This window comes from Lissotriton vulgaris, chromosome 1_1 (genome assembly GCF_964263255.1).
Source record: "Lissotriton vulgaris chromosome 1_1, aLisVul1.2, whole genome shotgun sequence".
NCBI classification, from domain to species: domain Eukaryota; kingdom Metazoa; phylum Chordata; class Amphibia; order Caudata; family Salamandridae; genus Lissotriton; species Lissotriton vulgaris.
The window spans coordinates 2,080,407,507-2,080,431,918 of NC_141685.1; the positions used below are offsets into that span (position 1 = coordinate 2,080,407,507).

General features: G+C 48.6%; 1 protein-coding gene across 11 annotated transcripts in view; it reads left to right on the top strand.

The window, feature by feature from the left end:
• The window catches only part of EPS8 (EGFR pathway substrate 8, signaling adaptor), a 1,020,454-nt gene that overhangs the window by 600,751 nt on the left and 395,291 nt on the right, over window positions 1-24,412 (top strand). For all 11 annotated transcript variants that reach the window (XM_086920872.1, XM_086920932.1, XM_086920898.1 and 8 more), the window contains one exon: window positions 10,733-10,882. In XM_086920872.1, coding sequence (XP_086776998.1) covers window positions 10,733-10,882 — 150 coding nt within the window. The remainder of the gene's footprint in view (window positions 1-10,732; window positions 10,883-24,412) is intronic.

Sequence of the window (24,412 nt, forward strand, 5' to 3'; positions counted from 1 at the left end):
AAACATCCAGAATTACTTGCACTTCAGTAAAACTGTGAAAATGTGGCTTTTGTCCACTTAGCGTCCCTCTTTCCTTTCCTTCCGATAGGCTGGTAGGTGCAGCTAGTTAATCGTTTCACGCCCATCGCTGTTACGCCACTTTGTTAGGGCAGCCATCCTCTATATAAATTCTGTAACATAACATATGTAAAGTGCAGTACTATTGCACTTCTATGAGAGACATCCCACTATGACTCCTGCTTTACAAACTTGTCTCAGCCAGTGACACAGGAAATATGATCTTCCTAGAGAAGATGCTTGGTTAGACAGATCCCTGACATGGATGTACAGTATCCAAACGGATAGAAGTGCTATGGAATAAAAGCAAAACACAGATTGTTATGCATTAGGTAAGGACGTACAATCTTACAAGACAAAATAATGTATCATTGATATTTAGTCCACCTCAAATAATCAGGAAATGTGAAACATTAAAGGATGTTATTTTAAGACTATCCAGCGCTCCCACATGGATTCAAATTGCACATTCATTAAGGGGTCAAATGTGGCGCCTGAAGCAGCCTTCATAAAAGATCAAGGACCAACGTGTTTCGATAGTGTCATATTTTAAACCAGTTTGAACAAGGCAGAGGATGTACCAGCAGCCTTGCATTACATGGAAAAATTGGTGGCTGTTATCCTCTAAACCTGTTCTACAGTAATACTGTGCAGGTAACAGTCTCCAAACCCTTTTCATAGTTAATTGTTATTAGAGTATCTGCAGGTTCTTTTGTGCTCTTTCTCAGGAAGGTGCGATGGCAAAATATTGCTTGACGATCTCTGCAGCTGCCCACCTCCGCTGTACTGGTAGCCCCATCAAAAAATCCTAACCATCATACACCGTAGGGAGAAGAACAAGAACAAAGTACTAGCATTTAATTCTTCTGGAACCATGTAGTCTTTTCAGTTTACCCCTGTGCACATTTTACCTCCCCAGGGTGTGGTGACTCATAATTCAGAAAATCCACATTTCAGCTTTTAGATTGGCCCACCCATTGGCTGGGGAGGGAAGAGTGCAGAGGATTGTTGTGAGCAGTAGGAAATGCACTTTAGTTTCAAAGCCACCAACAGTACTGCAGAGAGGGAAAATCATAGCAATTTAGAAGGGATTTCCAGTGTTGGATCAACTACAGACCTGAGTGGAAACTAAATGAAATGCCTAAGTGCCATTGATCAGGCCATACATATGTACCTAATATGCACAAATAGGGTCCAACTGAGGCTGTGTTGACAGAAGGATTTAGACTACATGAGTGCACATAAACCATTCTCATCAATATTTTCATACAGCATATGTATATATATATATAAATTTCGATCGAAGCTCATAGGGGTATCCATATTTCAAGCAGCACTCGAGTGCGCTTCAGCTCATCCCCTTTACAAGCTTTAATGGCATGCAGGCAGCTTTCCACAGTATTTTTCAAAGCACACGACCAAAGCCTGACGCGTTTCGTTACACAACTTCTTCAGAGGCGCGGTCGAAGCAATACGGGCCGCACCCCTCTCATGCGACCACATCATGCGCTGATATGCAGCTGCGCTGGATGAGCGTGCATGTAGGTTTTCTGGGACGTGTAGTCCCTTTTAGTCCACAGATGTATGCCTCTTAAAAATAAATGTCCATTAAAAGCTCACCATGAGCCCCAAGGAAAGGAGCAATGCTAAATGCAGGAATCGCGCAATAAACAGACCACGCAGTGTCAGCGTAAAAGGCCATTTTATTAGACCAGAACTGCGAATCTGTACATAACAATAAATCAACAATAACAATAACAGCAAACCCCCACTCACACTTCCCCCTACCCCATTCGTTTCATTCACCCACGTCATCACTAAGCCCTAGCGGCTCTAAACACCCTTCTCTTGGCCGTCAATCACCGTCTTCCAGCCCCCAGTCATTGCAAACTTCCAGTCAAACTTCGGTCCGTCCTGTGCCAACTCCCCCCCCAAGGGATGGGTATGCCCGCTCTTGACCCCCTGTCCCTTCGAATCCTGCCTACAGCAGCTCTGGCCTAAACTGGCAACGCTATCGACCAACCCAGAAACCACCTCCAACTGCCGGGTGGGTGGGCGGCCTTTCGAGCTCCCTCCCGATGGTGCCAGGCGCAGAAAAGAGGAAGATCCCTTCCTCCTCTGCGCTTAAGTACCCACCCCCTAACTCCTCCCCTTCCCCTACCTGGCCTATCCCCTGCGCGAAAGACCCCGGGGAAAGACTAGTCTGCGACTCTGCTTTCCCCGGGACCAGGCATCGCGCAATAAACAGACCACGCAGTGTCAGCGTAAAAGGCCATTTTATTAGACCAGAACTGCGAATCTGTACATAACAATAAATCAACAATAACAGTAACAGCAAACCCCCACTCACACTTCCCCCCCCCCCCCCCCATTAGTTTCATTCACCCACATCATCACTAAGCCCTAGCGGCTCCAAACACCCTTCTCTTGGCCGTCAATCACCGTCTTCCAGCCCCCAGTCATTGCAAACTTCCAGTCAAACTTCGGTCCGTCCTGTGCCAACTCCCCCCCCAAGGGATGGGTATGCCCGCTCTTGACCCCCTGTCCCTTCGAATCCTGCCACCCAGTGGACCCCCTGTAGGGCGGTCCACTGCCCCACCCCCCCCCCCACAGGGCCGTCCGTCCGTCACTGCACAGTCACTCCCGCCGACACCATATAGACTCGTTCCACAACTTGCTCACCACATCCCGCAACTCCATGATGTACCACGCATTGCCCAGCCGAGACAGGTGCACACCGTCCTCCCTAAAAGCTAAAGGCTCCTCCAGTCGAATCCCAGGAATGCGAAATGACCTTAACGTCCCTGTCCGCACAATACAGTCTCATTGCCCGATTAAGCTTCCTCCGAGCCTTCTCAATGGCCCCATGTCTCATAGCTCCCCTCCATACTTTCCTGGGGACCAGCTCCGTCCAGGCAATGCAGGCCCCCGCCATCCTTGATTCCAACACTTCCAAGTCCCTTTGCATAAGTTGTAACAATGCCAATCCAGACAGTTGCACCAGGTCGTTCTCTCCCAAATGAATGATTAACAAATCCGGGCATCCCCTCTGTGGGACCATCTTCGCGAGCAAGGGCAGTAGTGCCCCCCATCGCATTCCGCTCTTTCCCCACCATTTCACCTTGTGCAATTGTCCTTTCAGTCCCAGGTTACGGCCGTAAACCTTCTGGTCAGCATATTTGGAAGCCCAGTGCACGAATGAGTGCCCAACGATCCAAGTCACCGTCCTACCGCCTGGGCCACCCACGCAACCTACGAAGAAAAAGATGTTAGAACAGGCAAACAAAACAGTGCAACACCAACAAACCTGCCTGGGACCCCACTACTTCCTCACATACCTCTCGCGACAGCGCGACTTCCAACGCCCAACCTTCTTAATCCTGTCCCAGGACCAACCCAGGCGAGCCGCCGCAGTCGCAGCCCCAATGCGAAAGGAATGGGTACCGTAACCAATGCCATCAATCCCCAAACGACCCAAAGCCATACGCAACACCGCCAACAGCTGGCCAGCCGACACTCTCGCACCAGATGCATGGCAGAAAATCTCGCCACCCCGGGTCCCAGTCGACCCACAGAAAGACCTCCACTCCAGAACCGGGCAAACCGCCCCGCCAGACTCATTCAACCACACCCATTTGCCCCTGCCCACCTGATCCGTCTTCGATCGACCCAGCCATATCCCCAGACGCCCCGCATCCACACGTACATCCTCAAACAACCTGCCCGCCCCCGTCTCGTGCCCAACAGCTCCGACACCCGAAACGCCCCAAAGAACATCCATATCATGCACAAACGAAACAGGCTCACTTCAAACTGGTCATAAAGGCAAACCGGCAACACCCCAACCAGCCGAACCAACAGATCAAACGTCACTGCCTCCCGCAGTCGACCCCCCCCCTGCCCCCTTCCCCCGACCCCACCCCCGCAACATGCGAGCCAGCACCACATCCTTGGTGGGGTCAAAACCCAAAAACAGAACACAGTAAAATGAAATACCAGCCAATTTCCCAGAGATCGTAGCAGCCGTCAGACCCCTGTCCATACAGGCCAGCACGTAGCCCCTCAAACCCTCCAGCACAGCCGACTCCCCACTCACGACACCAACCACCGTCCAGCCCATAAAAGTACTAAATTCAGACCATGCCAGAAGATAAGTCCTCCTCGAGGACGGAGCCAACGAACCCTCCACCAGACCAATCATCCTCACTCCCCCAAGGCCCAGATGCCGGCCGGCAGCTCGGTCTTGCAGGCGTCCGCTCCCGGCGCCAGGTGTCGGAACCGCTGCCACTGCGAACGAGACCAAGCATCCGCAATGTCATTATTCGCCCCAGGGACATGCTTGGCCCGAAACACCACATTCATCTGCAGGCACGCCAACATGAATCTGCGCAACAGCCTCAGCACTCGCAGGTCCCTCGCCCTTTGGTTATTAACAAGGTCCACCACCGTCATGTTGTCAACGTGAAAGAGCACAGTCCTGTTCCGAAAGTCCTCCCCCCACACCACCAGTGCCACCAGCAATGGGAAGAACTCCAAAAAGGCAATGCTTCTGCCTTGCTTGATCCAGGAGGCCGGCCAGCTCTCCGCACACCACCGACCATCCCAGAAAACACCAAACCCCGCTGACCCAGCCGCGTCAGAGAAAATTTGGCATTGCCAGACCGCCCTCTCCTCATCAAAATCCAAAGGCACCCCGTTGAAATCCTGCAGGAACGTAATCCAGGTCCTCAAATCCGTCCTCACCCCCAGGGAAATTCTCACTCTGTGGTGCCGAAGCACTGCCCCCGACATGGCCATGCCGAGCCGTCTGCGGAACGTCCTCCCTGCCCGCACCACCCTGCACGCAAAGTTAAGGAAACCCAGAAGCTTCTGAACCGCCCGCAAAGGGATCCGCCGTTCCCCCACAGCCCACTCCAGACACGCAAGAATCTCCTTCACCTTAGCTGCCGGCAGGCGCGCCAACCATTCCACCGAGTCCAGTTCGATCCCCAAAAACGTGAGGCAACAGCTGGGACCAGCCGTCTTCTCGGGCGCCAAAGGCACCCCAAACTGCACCGCCAAGGCCTGGAAATGCGACAGGGCCCTGCCGCAATCCCCCGACCCCGACCTGCCCAGGAAGAGGAAGTCGTCCAAGTAATGAGTGACCTCACGGCACCCACTCACCCGCACCATGACCCACTGCAGAAAAGTGCTAAAAAGCTCAAACAACGCACACGAGATGGCACACCCCATGGGCAGGACCTTGTCCACGTAGATGGCTCCCCCGAACTGCAGGCCCAAAAGCGCAAAATCAGCCGGGTGAATAGGCAGGAGCCGGAAAGCCGACTTCATGTCACACTTCGCCAACTCCGTACCGGGACCACACAACCGCACCATCCGGACCGCATCGTCCACCGACGCATACAGCACCCTCGAGTCCTCCTCTGCAATGAAGTCATTCACCGACCTCCCCTCCGGCCACGACAAGTGGTGAATCATCCTGAACTCCCCCTCCTCTTTCTTGGGCACCACCCCCAACGGAGAAATGATCAGATCCGGCACAGGCCAGTCAGCAAACGGGCCTGCCACTCTCCCTTCCGCCACCTCCTTGTCCAACTTCGCAGCCACCACTCCCGGCAACTCCTTCGCCGATCTCAAATTCTCAGCCCAACGACGCTCCCTGGGACGCTGGTAGCCTACCCTAAAGCCCTCTGTGAAACCCCAGAAGAGCCGCGCCGCGGCCTCGCGATCAGGATAGCGCGCGAGCCACGGGGCCATCGCCTCCACCCTAACCGGAGTAGGCGCCCTTTGGGCCAGGCTGGCCCCGACCCCTCGCGTTCCGCCACTGCTCGGAGGGGGTGGCGAGTGAGAGGCACTGCGTAAGGGGGTGTTTCCCGCCGCACTTCGAACACTCGTGCTTGAACTTACAAGGGTACCGAGAGCAGAAACCCCGATTGTAGCTCCAACACGCCCCCGTAGTGGGCCCTCCGGGTTTGGACGGCTGACCGGACACAATGGTGTTGGGCACAGTTCCGCCCCCCGCCCCGCCCTGGGCGGGACGCGTCGGAACAGACCGATATAACACCGGTAAACCACTGGCCGTGTGTGTAGAGGCCGACGAGTGTAAAGACGCCATCCACTGCATCCAAAGCTCCTGGTCCACCTCACCCCAACTCTTCTCCGGATCAGCGCAAACCCGGCCCGAAACTCCTCGTCGTAGCTCAACCATGCGAACCCACCAAACTGCATCTGGGCCTTGCGAATGATATCCATATACTTGAACAGCGCAATCGCCCGGTCCAGATACTTCTGGCAATACACGCTGGCATAAATCAAAAAGGCTGACGTCCAGTTCTCCATAGTTATAGGCACCCTAGGCCGCCTCGTCAACTCCCACTCCTCCTCCTTTGAGCCCTCCTTAGCCTGCACTTCCCGATGCAGCAACTTAAAAACATCCACAAATTCGTGTTTCCATATCTTGTCCCTCATTTTCTCCGACAAGTGCGACCCCAAAGGCATCGCCAACCCCATGTAAGGCATTTTCTTAGGGACCTTCACCCCCTTGTCTTCCTTGCCATCACCTTTGTCCGTTTGCACCCCCAAAGTCACCGACTTACCATCCACCTTCTTACCATCCTCAAGTGGACCGCCTGACGGCGCCCCCCCTCCCTCACAGACCCATCCCCCACACCCACAGACCGGCAGGTGCGTTTACGGCCATCCCCACCCCGAGGAGCGTCATCCCAAGCCGCCCACCAGGCACCCTCACCTGTCAGTGCCTCCGTCCGCTCCCGGGGCCTTCCTCTTGACTCCTTTCCACGGACCACCATGGATCCCGTCTTCTTCCTCGTCCCGTGCTCGACCTGCAACACACCAAGGTCGTTGTCTCCCGCTGCGCGGCCTACGCCTTCCAAGTCATCCCGCACCTCCCCCTCTTCCAACTCTTCACTCTCATCGCTGTAATCCAGCTCAAGCACCGGTTCCAGATCCACTCCATCGCAGGTCACATCTTTCACAGCACGCTTCACACCCTTCTGCACACATCCGCGGCCACGCATTCCGGTGGCGCCACGTGCCGAAGTCGCCCGATCCCGCGGAGGAGGGACAGCCGCCGCGGACTGCCCTACTTCTTCCGGCCTGCGTCTCGGAGCCGTGGTGCACCCCGCTAGGCCCCCCTTGGCTCTGCCGACAACCGCCGACTTGGAACCCTTCCCGCCCCCAGGTCGCTCGAACCTGGCAGGGCCGGTACCATCGGGCCTCAAAGCCGTGCAGGCCGTCCCTGCTCCGGCCGCGCCCCTAGTAAGGAGGGCGGCCGGCCCTGACTTCTGCAACCTGGCTTTCTTTGCCTCCTCCTCCTGCCTCTCCGCCTCCCTCTCCTCCTCAGAGGTGGGGGTGGGAGGACCCTCAATCTCTGGGCCCCAAACTGCACCCACTCTGGCCCTCGACTCCTCAGCCCATCTGACCTCCTGAATCTGCTCCAGAATCCGCTCCCCACGCGACCGCTCTTCCCAGGAAACAAAACCCCAAATCGGTGGGGGGGGGGGGGCGGGCCATAGCCAAAGAAATCACCCCCCCCGGGGGAAGAAACCCACCTGCTGAAAACCCTGCACCCAACACGGGCCGCTAATGGGGACCAGAGCGGGCGAAGCGCTCCGGCCCACCGGAAACCCAGGCGCCAACGGCCTCACAACGGCCGGGGTGCCCGCCCTAGAACCCCTGGACAAGTCAATAGGGGCCTCCACCAACACCTCGCCCGACTCCCGAAGTACAAGCCCAGAACCATCCCCTTGAACAGCGCCATCCTCCAGGCGGATCAAAGGCCCAGAGACCCTAACGCCCCCCGGCGACCCCACCAGGACCACGGCAGGCCCGGCCGGGGCGCCTGCCTGCCCCTCCCCCTGCACGGCGCCGGCCGGCACCGACAGAGGCCCGCGGAGCGGAAACGCGGGGGGCGCGGCCGACACGGCCGCACCCGAGGCCCCAGGCAAAAATTCCAGCGGGGGGAAGGGCCGCGCGGAGGTTGTCCTGCGCTTCCCGCCCGCGCCGTATCCTTGGGAACACCCCCCCCCCCCCCTCCGAACCACAGGCCCCCCCTCCTGGTCCTGCTCGTCCTCCAAGCAGGCGAATACCGCCGCCTGAACCCCGGCCGAGGCAGCCCGCGTGCCCCTGGTGGCCCCCACCCAGGCTTGATCCATGACCCCGGGCCTAATAAGATCGTCGCGGCCGGCCCTAGCAAGCAGCAACAAGGCCTCACGGACCTGTTCCGCAGACACACCAGACATCCTACCCAAGCAAGAGAACAAAACAAGGGAAAAGTCTAACAACCCCAGCTGCAGTGGAACAGCTCCGAGCAAAACTTCCCCAAAATTAGAACTAGGCCTCAAGCTAAGTACTAACTAAACTCCTTTCGAGCTCCCTCCCGATGGTGCCAGGCGCAGAAAGAGGAAGATCCCTTCCTCCCCCGCGCTTAAGTACCCACCCCCTAACTCCTCCCCTTCCCCTACCTGGCCTATCCCCTGCGCGAAAGACCCCGGGGAAAGACTAGTCTGCGACTCTGCTTTCCCTGGGGCCCGGCAGCGCGCTCCACGGTTGAGTCCTGATTAAGACCCCTGGTCCCCTGCAGTCCTGGGGTGGTGCTGCTGCATATCCGCACACAGGGGCGGGTTGGCAAGTCGCTTCGGGCATGGGCCGAAGGGCTGGTGCCTCAGGCCCTCTGTGGGCCGTTTTTTTCTCCCCTGTCCCAGTCCACAGAGAGTGGACTAGGAAAGGGGAGAAAAAAACGGCTCACAGAGTGCATGGAGACAGACAGAGAAAATGAAAGTAGCCTCGCTGTGCGGCCGGACAGCGATTGTCAGCTGTGGCCTCTCCTTCACCCCTGCCCTGCCAAGCAATCAAGCTGAGGCTGGCCTGGGGAGGGGTGATTGTTTTCAAGAATCGGCCTCCCTGGGGGCCAGGTGTTTCTCAGGCCTTTGAGCCATTTTCACCTCGGCCCCCCTGGGGCCCATGCAGCCCAGAAACGGTGTTAGTCTTAGCACCTCGCCCACAGCCCTTCACATTCAGGGCATAGTGGACGAGGAAGAATGGGTCTTGCTGTGGGGGCCAGGTGTGTTTGGAATTTTTTTATTTTATGTATTTATTTATTTATGCGATTTTATATAGCGCAGACTTTACCCGAAGGTTTCAGAGCACTTCACACAAGGAACAGCAATAATACATGAGGAGAAAAATTACAAGTGGACAAATTACAAAAGCAAACGTTAAGTTACATGAATCAAAAGTGACAATAGTGAGCAACCAAAATACATGAGGTAGCAATCGGTACATTACAGGAGGAAAAAGTGATATGTGTGCAGGTTACAAAAGCGTACAAAGTACAAGTAGAGGTAAAATACTGCAATAAATGGCAGACACTCCAGCGCAAGAACAAACGTTACGTAGGCAATGGTGGCACTTGTGCAAGTATCGAAAGCAAACAAAAGTGAGAGGTAGCATACAGTGTGATACCAGAGAAAAGTGACGTGTGCAAGTTACAAAAGGGTACCATACACAGGTACAAGGGTGATACTACAGTAAATGGTAAACACTCAAACTGCCAGAACACACTGGGTAGGCACTTCCCATGCACCAGCTTCACCTCAGCCTCCCCCCTGGCTACCTGGCTACCTTGGATGACCCAGAAAGCTGTGTTTTGTGCTCCCCTGCCAGGACATTTTCCCGAGGCCTGTAGGGCTGATTAATTTACTAAATGCAGGGGCCTTACCTCTGTTCATGTGCTCCTGAGCTGAAGGTCTGGGGAGGGCTAAATAGGTTAGTAATAGCAGGGGCTTTGCTGCTTTTCAGGTGCTCCTGTGCTGGAGGGCTGGAATAATTTTGTGACAGAAAGGGGCCTTGCTATTTTTTTTTAGTTGCTCAGCATGTAGGCCATTGTCACCTTTGCCCTGTGTCCTGTGCAAGAACAGTATCCTCCCACTTTCATTCCTTGTCTGTGCAAATAGTGTTTTATGAAAGGGCACGTCCCTTGAATGTGGGCCACGCCCCTTAAATATGGGCCACGCCTCTTGAATGTGGGCCACTTTTTTCGTCAGTGCCCAGACTGAATTATGATCCCAATCCGACCCTGTCCGCATTCCCTTTAATACTGTTGTGTGCTTCTCAGTTCAAAAGGGGTCAATCGTAATGCTTTCTACATAATTCTTTCCTTGGGACTGGCTGCTTTTCTAAGCATTTGTTCAATTGTTCTGTTGTAACCTTTGACATGGACATCCATTTGTAAATGGTGTATATTTGAATCTAAGAGCTGACCATCCTGGTTGCATTAAATGAAACTTGAAATCCGTTGTTAGTTCCCTATTAGTTGATGTGTGTTTGGTCATGCTAAGAATTGATGTAGCAGATAAACTGCTGAAACCCTACCTGACACACACAACCAATGTTGACATCTTTTACATGAATGCTGTAGTTAGTATAAATATTCTTATTACTGCCTTTTCTTCTTTATATATGCCTTCAACGTTCTATTCCCTCAGAAAATCTTAATTTGACTTTTTTTTAAATTGCGGTCCATTTTCAATAGACAAACGCTTATAACTAATTGGTTCCCCTTTATAGTACTCACGAACGTGGCATTTCTGGTATGTCTTTCAGATGTGCAGTGCATGGAGTGTTCTAATCTATATTCAAATGGATTTTATTGCAGAATGAACTAGAGAACTTCCCTTTAAACACAATTCAGCACTGCCAAGCTGTGATGAATTCATGCAGCTTCAACTCCATTCTTGCAATAGTGTGTAAAGAGCAATCACAGAGCAAAGCCGACCTGCATCTGTTTCAGTGTGATGAGGTTAAGGTAAGGTGAATATGAAGTATTATTTGTTTGTATTGGAGCACTGCTTTATTTTAATTGGTTTCATTTGTTTGGTGTTTTATAAATATGCCCTTTTCTGCCAAGAGTATCTGATACATTTCACTCAAAAGAGTTTCTCTCTCAGCTAACCTGTGCATCACTTCATTATTTGGACATATGAACGTTCTGAATTCATCCACCCAATTGACCATATTTATAGCCACACTCAATGAATATTACATACCTTGCCTGTGATCACAATATCGATATGTGGAACTGAACTGTTACTACTTTTGCATGCTATGTAAAACCCCTTGACGATATGCTTTTGATTTCGTTCCAATCTCTGTTGATCTACTGTTTATCACAGAATCATACCAGTGGTGTCCATGGCATCAGGGCCGGCTTTCGGGCAGTGTGACTGATGCAGATGTCCTGGGCGCAGACTTGTGGAGGGAGGTGCAGACCTTAGAGGGATGCGCTGTGTTTAGCAATAGTTTACGATTGGAGAGATAAGGAGCGCTTTGCCTGGTGGTAGTAAGAGAATCTGAGGAGGAAGTCATGGGGGTGGGGATACCAAAAATGATTGTCACACCAGGCGCCACCTTCATGGCATCCTGGTCATAAGAGAGCGATCAGCTTTACTGGTACTAGAGTAGATCTGCATTACGGATCACCTAAACCATTGGAGAATGTGAAAATGCTCGAGTGTGTTGAATTTGAGGTTTGCCTAGCTGAGTTGTCAAACCATCTTACTGCCTATTAGTACTGGGGGTAAGATATAAACAAGCATTGGAAATGCAATAGGTCTCGCATTAGAAAAGTTGGAGCTATTGGTCTTGTAAATGTAATAATTTTGTAACTTATGTTTAGGTTGTTCAAATAGCAAAATTAATAATTTTGTTATTTTAATTGCAAATAGTTATAAAATTTGCAAATGTGACACCTATAGCATTAGTAAAGCTACATGTTTAGTATTTCCCTGACTTACATGTATTGATATTACAAAATCACAATGGCTTATACATTTTATAATGAATTAATACTTACATAATAGCTGGTGGTTTGTTTTTTTGGATTTGGAGGGTGGATTTCTGAGTGTTGCTGTGGTGGTGTTGAATGTTATTGTGGTGGTGCTGAGTTGTGCTCTGGTGGGGCTGAGTGATGCGGTGGTGTTGAGTGATAATGGGTGGTGTTGAGTGATAATGGGTGGTGTTGAGTGATAATGGGTGGTGGTGAGTGATAATGGGTGGTGGTGAGTGATAATGGGTGGTGGTGAGTGATAATGTGGGGTGCTGAGTGATAATGTGGGGTGCTGAGTGATAATGTGGGGTGCTGAGTGATAATGTGGGGGGCTGAGTGATAATGTGGGGTGCTGAGTGGTGCTGTGGTGGTGCTGTGGTGGTGCTGAGTGGTGCTGTGGTGGTGCTGTGGTGGTGCTGTGGTGGTGCTGTGGTGGTGCTGTGGTGATGAGTGGTGCTGTGGTGGTGCTGGGGTGGTGCTGGGTGGTGCTGTGGTGCTGGGTGGTGCTGTGGTGGTGCTGGGTGGTGCGGTGGTGGTGCTGGGTGGTGCTGGGTGGTGCTGTGGTGGTGCTTGGTGGTGCTGTGGTGGTGCTGAATGATAATGTGGTACTGCTGAGTGGTGCTGTGGTGGTGCTGAGTGATAATGTGGTGGTGCTGAGTGATAATGTGGTGGTGCTGAGTGATAATGTGGTGGTGCTGAGTGATAATGTGGTGGTGCTGAGTGATAATGTGGTGGTGCTGAGCGATAATGTGGTGGTGCTGAGCGATAATGTGGTGGTGCTGAGCGATAATGTGGTGGTGCTGAGCGATAATGTGGTGGTGCTGAGCGATAATGCGGTGGTGCTGAGCGATAATGTGGTGGTGCTGAGCGATAATGTGGTGGTGCTGAGCGATAATGTGGTGGTGCTGAGCGATAATGTGGTGGTGCTGAGCGATAATGTGGTGGTGCTGAGCGATAATGTGGTGGTGCTGAGCGATAATGTGGTGGTGCTGAGTGATAATGTGGTGGTGCTGAGTGATAATGTGGTGGTGCTGAGTGATGCTGGGGTAGCGCTGAGTGATGATGTGGTGATGCAGAGGGCAGAAAGGCACAAAAAACGAGTCTAACCGAGGGCAGAAGGGCAGAAAAAGGATGTTGTGAGATACAAACCTGCAGTTCTAATCTGCCCTTATTATAAATAATTGTTAAAAGGAATTTCTCCGTCAAAATAATTCCTTCTGATACGCTCGCTAAGGTTTGCTTATTACAGCCAATTAAGTGTAACAAGTGTAACAAATGGCTACGCAGGATTGCTTCACAAACAAGACAAGCTGGAGTTAGCCAAATGTCGAGACACAGCCCACTGAGAACCTCAAAGCTGTGAGAAGCTGTCTGAAGAGAAGGAAACTAAGCCGTAATTGAAGGCAGAGTGAAAACCTGGTGTAAAATAGCAGCAGGGAAGGGGGCAGAGAGGAGGCGCTTAAGGAGAGCTGGAACACGCTTTAAAAAGCCTCCGTAATAATAAAAATAATGCAATGCTGGAGCCTATTTCAGATCAATGGGACAGGCATTGTAGTATAGTTGTTCAAATTGCTGGCACTGGAATCCGGCACACTCTCTCGATTAGGGGCACCACGGTCACTGGCATTTGAGAAGGGTACAGTATTACATGTCACGGAGCCCCCCCTAGCAAAAATAAAAAATCACAAAGATCAGCTGAGCTGCCATCATCTAGATGTCGGAGAGCGCTCAGAATTACGGTAAGCCGTGCCGCATTAGTGGAGGCTGTGGGGAGAGAGGAGAGCAGAAATGTCCTGCAGATCGGGACACGGAGAACGCTTGAGGTGTTGTGGCAATAAGAATCATGGATTAGCTGAGAGAAAGGGAGGCTGCCGCTGAAAATTTATTCAGCACAGAGGTGGTGCCTGATGACACAGGCAACCAAGCCTCACGGAGAAGAAGTGATCAGCTCGCTGAGGCTAAAGATTTAATGAGACAGTTGGAAAAGGTACAGAGGAAAGAAATATCCAAAAGGTGGGAAATGGAAACTGATATGAAAGCACGGCTGATGAAGTAAGGGCAGACAATTTTTTAATGTCTGACCTAAATCTTTGACATATCTTGGTGATGCAGATATTGTGACTCTCCACTATATAAGAACAGAAATAATCGATGTTCGTGTGTAAATGAAACACGGAAAGAAAGAGACACTTACACATGCCACGAAGTTACTTTACGTACAGCAATGTAAGCATCTTACCTATACACACAAACAAGCTCTTGGCATTGCTGTGGGGAGGGAGGGAGGAGAAATGTGAGACACGGCCTGGTGGCCGTGAAAAGTGTGAAGCAGGGGGCGATGCAGAGGATAGCGATCAGGGAAATGAGGCTACAACCAGATCAGGCTTCCCCAGGAACGGGAGACTCTAGGGGCCCACAGCCAGGCGTCCTGTATGCATGGCCTGGGGTGCGAGGGGGCGGGGGTACAGATGTTTTGAAGTGATATCTGATAAACGTGTTTGTGAGGCTTCTGCAGCCAAAGCAATAATTAACATAATGGTAAATGCACGAACGATGGGAAAGTGAAGAGTAGCACCGAAATAAAAGTACAAAGCTTTGTATGTTTAAAAACTGCCATTGAAATGTGCAGAAAGCGTTAATAAAAATCAAATAATTTCCCCTCGCAAATAAAGCCAGCCCAGGCGTATGGAGTCCGGAGTTCCTGGCAGCCACACCACACAACTCGTCCTGCTGTTATCTTTAGTGGCAGCTGCCATATTCATAACACATTTCTTTTGATCCTCTATGCCCCGCAGGAGAACAATAGGGAAGGGTTGTTTAACATTTTTATTCAAATACTAGAGCATTGAAGAACAGCGTGCATAGACATACTCTTCCATATAAAATAACACAATCTCACGCGGCGCTGCTACAGCAAACTGCTTATTGGCGCATAGAGAAGCGTTTACCCAATGCAAGAGCTCAGCACAGCTGTGCTGATGATGTCAAACATACTGAGTCTTTGCAACTCTACTGCATCCGACTGAGCACATGAAAATACAGAAGCTAAGCTTGTTGCTTCTCCTCAGTTGCGCTATAACAGCATACATTTTCAAAAGCAGTGACTCGCATGCATCGGGGTCCTGGCAGCCGCACAACTCGTTCTGGTGTTCTGGATATTCGTTGTGGGCTACTGATCAGCTGCTACAGGGGAGGAGGGGAGGCGGGCTGATCGCCATGGCCAGAAGAAATGGCTGCAAGGAAAATGAAAGCACAGCGCTTTAAAGCTGCAAATATAATTAAAGCGCATCGCTTAAAAGATGGAGAAATGAGAGAAATAATGAAAACAAGCCATGTACCACGTCAATGCATTTTTAAGTCCTTTGCTCTGAACTACAGACGTACCTTAGGAGAAACAAGCTATTGGCATTGCTGTGGTTAAAAAAACTGGGAGGGGGGAGGAGAAACACGGGAGACGGCCTGGCGGTCGTCAAAGTGAAAGTACGGCCGGCCGTCAAAGTGAATAAATTAGGGGAGGAGAAATGCCTGAGGCAGAGCGCATGCTGGGGGATGCCTGTGGGAGGGAGGCTGGTGGCTTTGATGTGCACGCGCTTTTTATGTCAATGCGCTTGCGCATTGAGCTTGCTTTTCACGGGCACAGCATCAAATCGCCCGATGGTTAAGCTCTGGTTAAGCCCCAATATCTCTCGCAAGCTCAATGCACAAGCGCATTGACAGGCGAGACCTAAAAAGGCAAAGGGATAAATGAGAGAGAGCTTGTGCCAAGACATAGCTTTTAAATATTAGATGCAGAGCACAAAGGCTGCAAAAGCATATATATTGCACAAACATAGACTTACAAAATCTCAACCTTTAATGAATACCTCTCTACAAAAATCCTGAACTATATTTATTTGCTAACTAGCAATAGCCAACTTCATTATTTAGAGCTGGGTTATTCACCATTCTAAAGTCGGACATAGCGTATTTGGGAGCACGTGCTCAAAGTGAGTGTTTGGTGCAAGATGACATGTTGTTGTAGGGGAATATTTGTCTAAGGTCGAGATTTTGACATTTTAGTTCTCAGTCTGTTACGGAATATGTTTTTGCAAAAGGTATGTTGCCATCTATGTTTTTACATTCTATGACCTTTTAAATGCGATTTAAAGGATGAGTGTTGTATTGTACCACATTAATGTTTATTTTCCATGTGCCAGAAGCAAAAAATAAGCATAAAATTCAACGGATAACCAGTGAGCATGATGGCCAGGCTGCCAATTTTTGGTGCACCACCGTTTTTTGAAAATTTCTCATATAAACAGATATGTACTCAGCTAGCACAGTTCAATCATCTTGTATTTCCACTCCTCTGTTCAGGCAATCCTTGTCACTTCTACAAACATGTTTTAGTTAAACTCTGAGACATGTCACCAAGTCTCCTAAAGAGAAATGTGTTATAAACCAGAAATAGGCCCCAGTACCCAGCTGCTCGTAGAAGCAAAAAATTACAATCAGTCTGAACAGCATTATCCTAATTTCTACACTTTTTTTTGAAAAACATTTTTATTGGCATTTAAAAAGATTACATACATCACATCTATCATTGTCGATGGTATTGGCTTACAAGTGATATTGCACTGGTGTATCATATAGTGGTATAAGAGTATATCATTTCAAGGTTTTAGATCCCCCCGCTCGGTCTTTTGATTGGTGATGGCCCTTAGAGGCCTATGTCCAGTTATAATTAGCACTCATGCAGGGTGATCGTTGTGCCATGCTGAGGGTGTGAGGTGTATTTTCTCCCCTCGCACGTTATGTCGTAGGGGTTATGGGGTGTCAGCCGTATTCTAACCTTGAACAAACTTGGGGTATAGAACTGGGATGCACTGTGTCTTATGCTGTGAACATGTGTAGTTGATTGCCTGAGAGTTGCAATATTGTGGGGTGTCGTGATGGAGTTGTGCGGGGAGGGGGGTATGGGGATCGCTGGATACTGTCCGTATTAGGGTGTGGTGATGGGGCATTGGTGGCCAGTAGTTGTGGCCTGTCTGGTGTCTGGGCCCTTTGTATGTCCGCCTGGGCAGCCGCAGGGGCTATATGAGCTCTTGGAAAACCGCTCATCTGTGTTCCTGCCACTGTTAGTGTTTCTTGTGTAAAGGAGTGGAGTAACATGGCCCAGGGCATGGAGATTGTATGTTTGCGGATTCCCTGGTCTTCCTCTGCTCGAAGTATTCCCTCTTCCGCTGTTACCCATTTTTTGACAGCGCCCACCCATGCCGCCAGGGGAGGGCCTTCCGATGCCTTCAAGTGCATAGTGATGCATCGTTTGGCCAGGAGGAGCACTAAGGAGGCAAAGCGCATTTCTACTTTCATGTGTTTGTGGCGCTTACAGACACCAAGGGCGCTAGCTTCCCATGTGTAGAGCTCTCGAAGTCATGTGACCGTTCTGAGGGTGGTGTGGATTGTATGCCAGTAGCTGTGAAGCGATGGACAGTCCCATAGCATGTGTAGAAATGAGGCAGTGGGCTCCAGACATCTAGGGCAGGTGAAGGAGCTTTCGGGGAAATAGTTTTTCAGGAGTGAGGAATGCCAGATGTAGGATGTGCAATTGTATGTTTTTGAATCAGTAGTTGCTGGATACTTTCTTGGTATATTCAAGTGCCCTAGTTCATTCCCTATCATGAAGTGGCCTCCGAAAGTCAGTTTCCCATTTTTCCCTGAGTGGTGCATGAGTGGGTTGTTTAAGGGTCCATATAGCTTTGTAAATCCTGGTGACTAGGTGTCGCCCTGGGCCCATCTGTAGGATTGTGTGGATTACCGGGTGTGGGGGTTCTGTATCAATTGTGTGCCACTGTTTGTGGCAGTCATCTAGGAGCGGTCTGCGCAATAGGAACTGTCCCCTGGGGAGGTCGAAGTCATTCATGAGTGTGTCTAATGTCTGCAGTTGTCCATTAAGATATAGTGCCCCTGTGTCCGTCAGGGCATGTTCGGTCCATATGTGTAACGTTCTCTCAGTGTAGTGTACGTGGCCTTTGGGGGAGTCCTACTTTCGGCAGAAGCGGGAGAACGGAGATGCTGCATGGTGCATTCTGTGGATGCGTGCTAGACAGGCGCGTGCTGTCATAATTTGGAGCGGCATGGTTGGAGGTGGCGCAGCCCCTGGTAGCAGCATGCGATGGATGGTGGGGGTTTGAATTTGCCCGGCCATTGTGATCAGTTCTCTTTGCACCTATCCTGCTGTCCAACGGGACACCCATTGTAACAGTAGTATGCCTTAAAGGATGGGGTAGCTAGTCCTCCTTGGTTGAGGGGCAGTTGTAGATTTGCAAGGCAATACGCCTGCGTCTGGAGCTCCAGATGATGGTTCCCAGCAGATTGTCGAGTTCGCTGAAAAATTAGCGTGTAGGAACCACCGGGAGATTGGAAAAGAAGTATAGTAGTTAAGGGACGAGGATCATTTTTGCAACCGCTATCTTGCCTGTGAAAGGCAGTGAGAGATCTTTCCAAAAGTGTATGGAGGATCTAATGCCAGCCATCAGCGTGCAGTAGTTGCCCTCGTATATGTCCTGCGGTGTATGATATAGTCGAACTCTTAGGTATCGTACCGCTTGGGGGCTCCATGAGATGTCAACGTTGCCCAGTCTCAGCTGGCACTGGGGCAGGGGCTGTACCAAGGGATGTACGGTGGATTTGGACCAGTTGACTCTGAGTCCTGCTTCTTCTTCAAAATCTTGTAGGATGCGTAGTATGGAGAGAGGTCTGCTGCAATATCTCGGATGTAAATGAATACGTCATTGGCGTACAGTGACACAGCATGGGTGGAGTTGACGATAGGGACTCCCCACTCCTCGCCCGCAGCACAGAGATGGATTGCCAGGGCGAAAAGTAGGACGGAAGAGTGGGCAGCCTTGCTGGGTGCCCCGGTGGACCAAAAAAGGGGCGGAGATGAGGGGGCCTTGTCTCGCTCTGGAGGTGAGCGTGGAGTAGCTGAGCTTAGTGCAAGCTTAGAGGCGGGGTCCTATTCCCATGTGTTGCAGGACCCGAAATAAGTATGCCATGAGAGGGTATCACAGGCTTTTCCCAGGTCCAACACCAGACACGCCGCTCGGGGAAGCAGACATGTATCTGGTCCTGCACGTGGAACAGCCGCCGGATGTTGTAAGAGGTATTTCTGCCTGGCACTAATCCTAATTTTAGTGTTATGTTTAAGTGGGTTTGCTACTAACTGTACCCTTAGGTGTCTCTCATACAAGTTCCACCTAAACTCTTTTCTTATGCCTAAAATGTCTTCACCAGTAGCGAATCCTCTATCTAGCATGGTAAGGGCCTCTACTCTTGGTCCTCTGGACAAATATTTCTCTAAAGTGAAGAATGAGGTCGATAGAGAAATTACGCTTGCAGAGAAGCGAGGTGGGCGCCGTCTCTCTATTGAGCTCTTAAAACAAAGACCACTTCTTGCTCCTCAGAGGGCGGACATATGCACCTCATCAGATCTAATCATACACAAAGAATCTGATGCTGAGTTATTTAGCACAGATGATATTCTGCTTATATTTCAAAATAACCATCCTGCCCCAGATGATATCATAGTCATCCCTGATCTTGATACTTCTGAGTCAAATCAAGCAATTAACCAGCCAATGACTTAAGTACTCCCTTACTTAATGACGTGGTACCTCTTCATGATATAAATGTACCTTCTCCTGTGTTCACACCCCTAGGACCTGACCCTCACCCGATTATTGCACTTGATAAAAAGCCTAAAACACCTTCTACTAAGGGATTCAATAGTGTCTCTCGTTCACCACCAAGAAAGAGGAGAAGGAAGGGTGGAATTAAAAAGGGGAATAGACTTCTCATTAGTAATATGTACTCCCCACACAAGATAACCAAAGAAGCAGGGAATGTGGACTCAATAGGGCATCTGACTGCTAATTCGATATTCGCCCCTAATTACAAAGGGCTATTAAAGGATATTGATTGCCTTATAAAGGCTCTAATACTCCCACTTACCGAAAGAGTTAAAAGGTTAGGAGAGAAAATGGATCAGATTCTGCAAGAGCAAAAGTTAGCAGCCTGTTACAAACCTAGTAACCAAAGTATAATGCATCCGTAGTAAAACAGCCTACTAGTAATCCACCCAGGCAACAAACTGCCACTCCTACACCAAATAACATGCCTGCCGTAGCAAAACCGAATGTATCGGCGGCCATTAAAACTCCCACAGTTATTGAGAATATTAATAAGGAAAAACCCCATATAGGCACATCAAAAAGAGGCCATACTATAAACGAACCCCCAAGTAAGCCCACTCAGACAACTAGAACTACTAGAACTAAAATTAGAAATGTTGCAGACCTGCCCCCGGAATCTTCAAATTATGTTATTGTTCTTACAGGAGTCCCGGCCATGCCAGTTGGAAACACAGAACACAATTCCAGTCCCAAAAATAAAGTCATTCATTGGCTGCGGAAAAATAGACCACTTACTTTGCACTTAAATGGAGATATAGTCTCAGTTAGGCGATGTAATTGGGTAGGGCTTCGACCAAAGGATATTGAAGGGGATGTGATCATCGTTAATTTTAAAGACCATACACTGGTCACATATATCAGCGACTGGTTTCCAGGGAGACGTGAGGGAGGCATCTCTACGCGCAGTTTGAGCTACTTCTATCCGGAAGCTCTAATGATGCCCCTAAATAACAATCCACCAATGTTGAACACAAATCATCATCCCTCAAATAAACGGAGATTTGATGTACTATATAGACCAAATCCAATCTCGAATCCAGTTCACAGACATTATAACGGAAATGACTCCCATTTTTTTCCAACCCATGCCTAATCCTCATCTCCCTAAGATGCATAGACCTCATGTACCACATAGATCGAATTCAATTATGAATCCGGATGCCCATAGTTTCCACAATAGGAATAACATCCCTTGCTTCTCACCTATGTACCCAAATCAACCATTGTTTAATAACAACATCTTCTATACCAATAATCCCAGGGAAAATTGGGATATACCACTATCAAATTTATTCCACCCTTTCTCCGGATTGGATGAGAATGAATGACTCAATGTAACATGTTTGAGGGAGAAACTGTCCGGTGGGTACCTGATGAATGCTGATACGATAATAGAAGATGCCCCAAAAGTGTGTAGCAATGGTAATAGTGATGATTCAGGTCAAGTCGATCTTGTCAGTACACTTGAGGAGCTTAGGGCGATTGAAAATCACCATGAAACCGATAAAGGAAATGAAATTGTGGGGATGGGCCTCTCAGAAATAACCAAAGACAGAGAGCGATGTGCTAGTGGTGGATTAGATGAAATCTCTCGAAAAAAATGGTCCATTACATTTTGGAATATAGCTGGCCTCCGGGCTAAGTTAGAGAATCCTGCTTGGAGGCTTTTTACTGAAAATTGTGACGTAATATGCCTCCAAGAAACATGGACAGAGGGGGAACATCATTTGAGTGGTTTCATAACAGTCTCTATCCCCGCTGTTGCCTCGGTACATGGAAGAGCGAAAGGGGGATTATGTATGTATATCTCAAATTGCTTAAATTTTAAAAAACTACAGCTATATTTCCATACATGCTTTTTTCATATCGTTGGGGTTCACTTTAGTAGTTCCGTTTCTTCCTTAATAGTTAATTTTTACAATAACATTCCTTCTGCAAATATACTGTTGGTACTTAAAACCCTGAATAGCAATTTAAATAGTATCATCAATGGTTCTAACAGACTATTTACGGTAATATGGAGCGGGGATTTTAACTGTTCTCTATGTTCAAGAGCTGGAACAGGAAATTGTGGATTATCGATAGAAAGGGATACCAATAAATCCCAATTTGAGCATTCAACATTGGGGAACGCATTAAATGATATTCTGTTTACCTATAATTTAGGGTTTGCAAATGAGCTATGCCATAACAAAATGCCATTCACTGCAACTTTTAATGGCAGAGGAACGATGTCGACTATTGACTATATCCTTATTTCTACAAGCTACCAGGATTGCATTGTTAATTACAAAGTCCTGGATGTCCCTCTCAGCGACCACTTCCCGATAAGGTTAGAACTGTTGAATGCATGTCTAGCTGTGCACAAAAGAGCAGAGGTTTTTTCTGCTGATGTTGATATAAATAGACAAAATGGATATGCCCTCAAATGGACTAGGGTGGTCCCTGAGATATTCCTCAGTAAACTTGTAAATTCTTGTAGTATAAACTTCGATGCATGGCTAGACCCGGAAACAAAGGACTCTGAAATTATAACTAATTTCAGAGAGATTATTGCCAACATAAAAAAGGGTCTATGGGTTGACGTTAAGGCTAACAAGTGTAAAGCGGGAAACAAAGGTTGGTTCACACCGGAATGTAGCAAAGCCCACAAATTGCTAAAACTGGCCCTGCAGCAACAAGTGAGAAATCAATCCCTGATAAGGGTTTTACGTAAGGAGTACAAAGCAGCACTTAAAACTCAAAAGGAGTTTTAAAAAAATAAAGCATGGTCTGCCATTTTGGAAGCCTCAGAACTAAAGGACATGACTGCTTTTTGGAAAGCAGTCAATGCTCCTTTCTTTAAAGATAGTTCAAGGGCCCGTATGGAGATAGCCGTAAGTGAGGAAGATTGGGTGAAGCATTTTGAAACTCTCTACAAAACAGCAGTATCCACCATCGATTTTATAAAAGAACCTATGGTTAAGGAGAAACATGTAGAAGGCTATCAACTTAACTTCCAACTCGATGAGGTAATTAAGGGTATCAAGTCTAGTCTTGGGGGCAAGGCACTAGGGCCCGACGGTGTCCCAGTAGACATCTTTAAAAAGAACATCGATCTTTGGACTCCGATACTTACCAGGATCTTTAATGCCACCTGTTCCAAAGGATTACTTGATACATGGTATAAATCGATCATTATTCCGATATTTAAAAAAGGAGATAGATCCAGCTGTGCCTGTTATCGGCCCATATCACTACTTGACTCTACCATAAAAATTATTGGGAGAGTCATTTTAGACAGACTCCAGAAATGGGCAGAGGAACACCATATTATAAGCGATCTCCAATATGGGTTCCAAGAAGGAGTTGGCACAACTGAGCAAGTACTTAATCTATCAATCCTGATTGAGAAATATACCACTGCTAAGGGAGGTAGACTCTATCTAACATTTTTAGACCTCACTTCAGCATTTGATTTTGTGAACAACAGCAAATTATGGATAATCCTAACTAGTCTGGGTGTAGAAGCTAACATCATCCGCTTTTTAAGAGAACTATACAATGGGGCTGGTGCAATGGTCAGATTTGGCTTAAATGGTGAGTGCACAAGGGAATTTAGAGTGGGAAGGGGCGTGAGGCAGGGGTGCGTCCTTGCCCCATTTTTATTCTCTATTTACATTAACAACTTAGAGGACTCACTCCTAAAGGAATGTAATGACATGCCAAGTGTCATGACTCGCCGGTTACCTGCACTTATTTATGCAGATGATACAGTGCTTATGGCCAGAACCCCCTTAGCTATGCAGGCCATGATCTCGTCTTTTAGTGGTTTTATGGACAAACTCGAACTTCAAATTAACTGTACCAAGACATTTGTGATGAATTGTGGAGGAAATGTTCGACAAAAGAAGAAAACAATGTTTATTGGATCAACCCCACTACAGCATACCCCGACTTTTTCGTATTTGGGGATTCTTTTTGATCATACTGGGAACTGGAACAGGGCAATACAGGCCAGGAATTTATTATTCTCCAAAGCCATAATGGCCCTCAAGTCCTTTAGCAAAAAGATGGGCAAAAAGCCAGTCAAAGAGCTGTTATATATTTATAAGAGCAGCTGTGTCTCAGTAGCACTATATGGGGCTGGTATTTGGGGAAATCTAAATGTTAACAGTTTGCAAATAATCAAAATAATTTCTTACGATTCCTACTGTCACTCCCCTCGAGCACGTCAAACTATAACTGCCACACGGAACTAGGTATCTATTTTTTGGAAGACCTAATTAAAATTCAACCGTTGCTTCTTTGGCATCGGGTGTGGACTACTGAGAGATGCCATTCAAACCGACTTATCTTAGGAGATGTGTTAAAGTTGGACGGGGCCAAAAGGATAAAATGGTTACGCTACATAAAAACTGTTTTTAACAACATCAAGCACCCGGAGTATTTTGATGAGCCGGAAACAATGTTCAACATTACTAGGAAGACACTTAAACAATTGTGCCTAGACTTTATGGTGAATCAAAGAAAATCAGTTGAAATGGTAAAAAAGACTGTGATTTCCCATCAAATGATTACTAAAGGAGGGACTATTCAGCCTTATCTAAACTTACAAATGAATGAACATGAAAGGTTCTTATTGATAAGATTTAGATTTGGATTATTGTTCAGATTACTGAGCTTCCCAGCTACAAATGACTGGTCCACGGTTCTGTGTATATGCCCTTGCGACAATGTCTCTGATCAATCGGACATTCATATCTTATTTTTTTGTAGATTTTACGTGATATCTAGA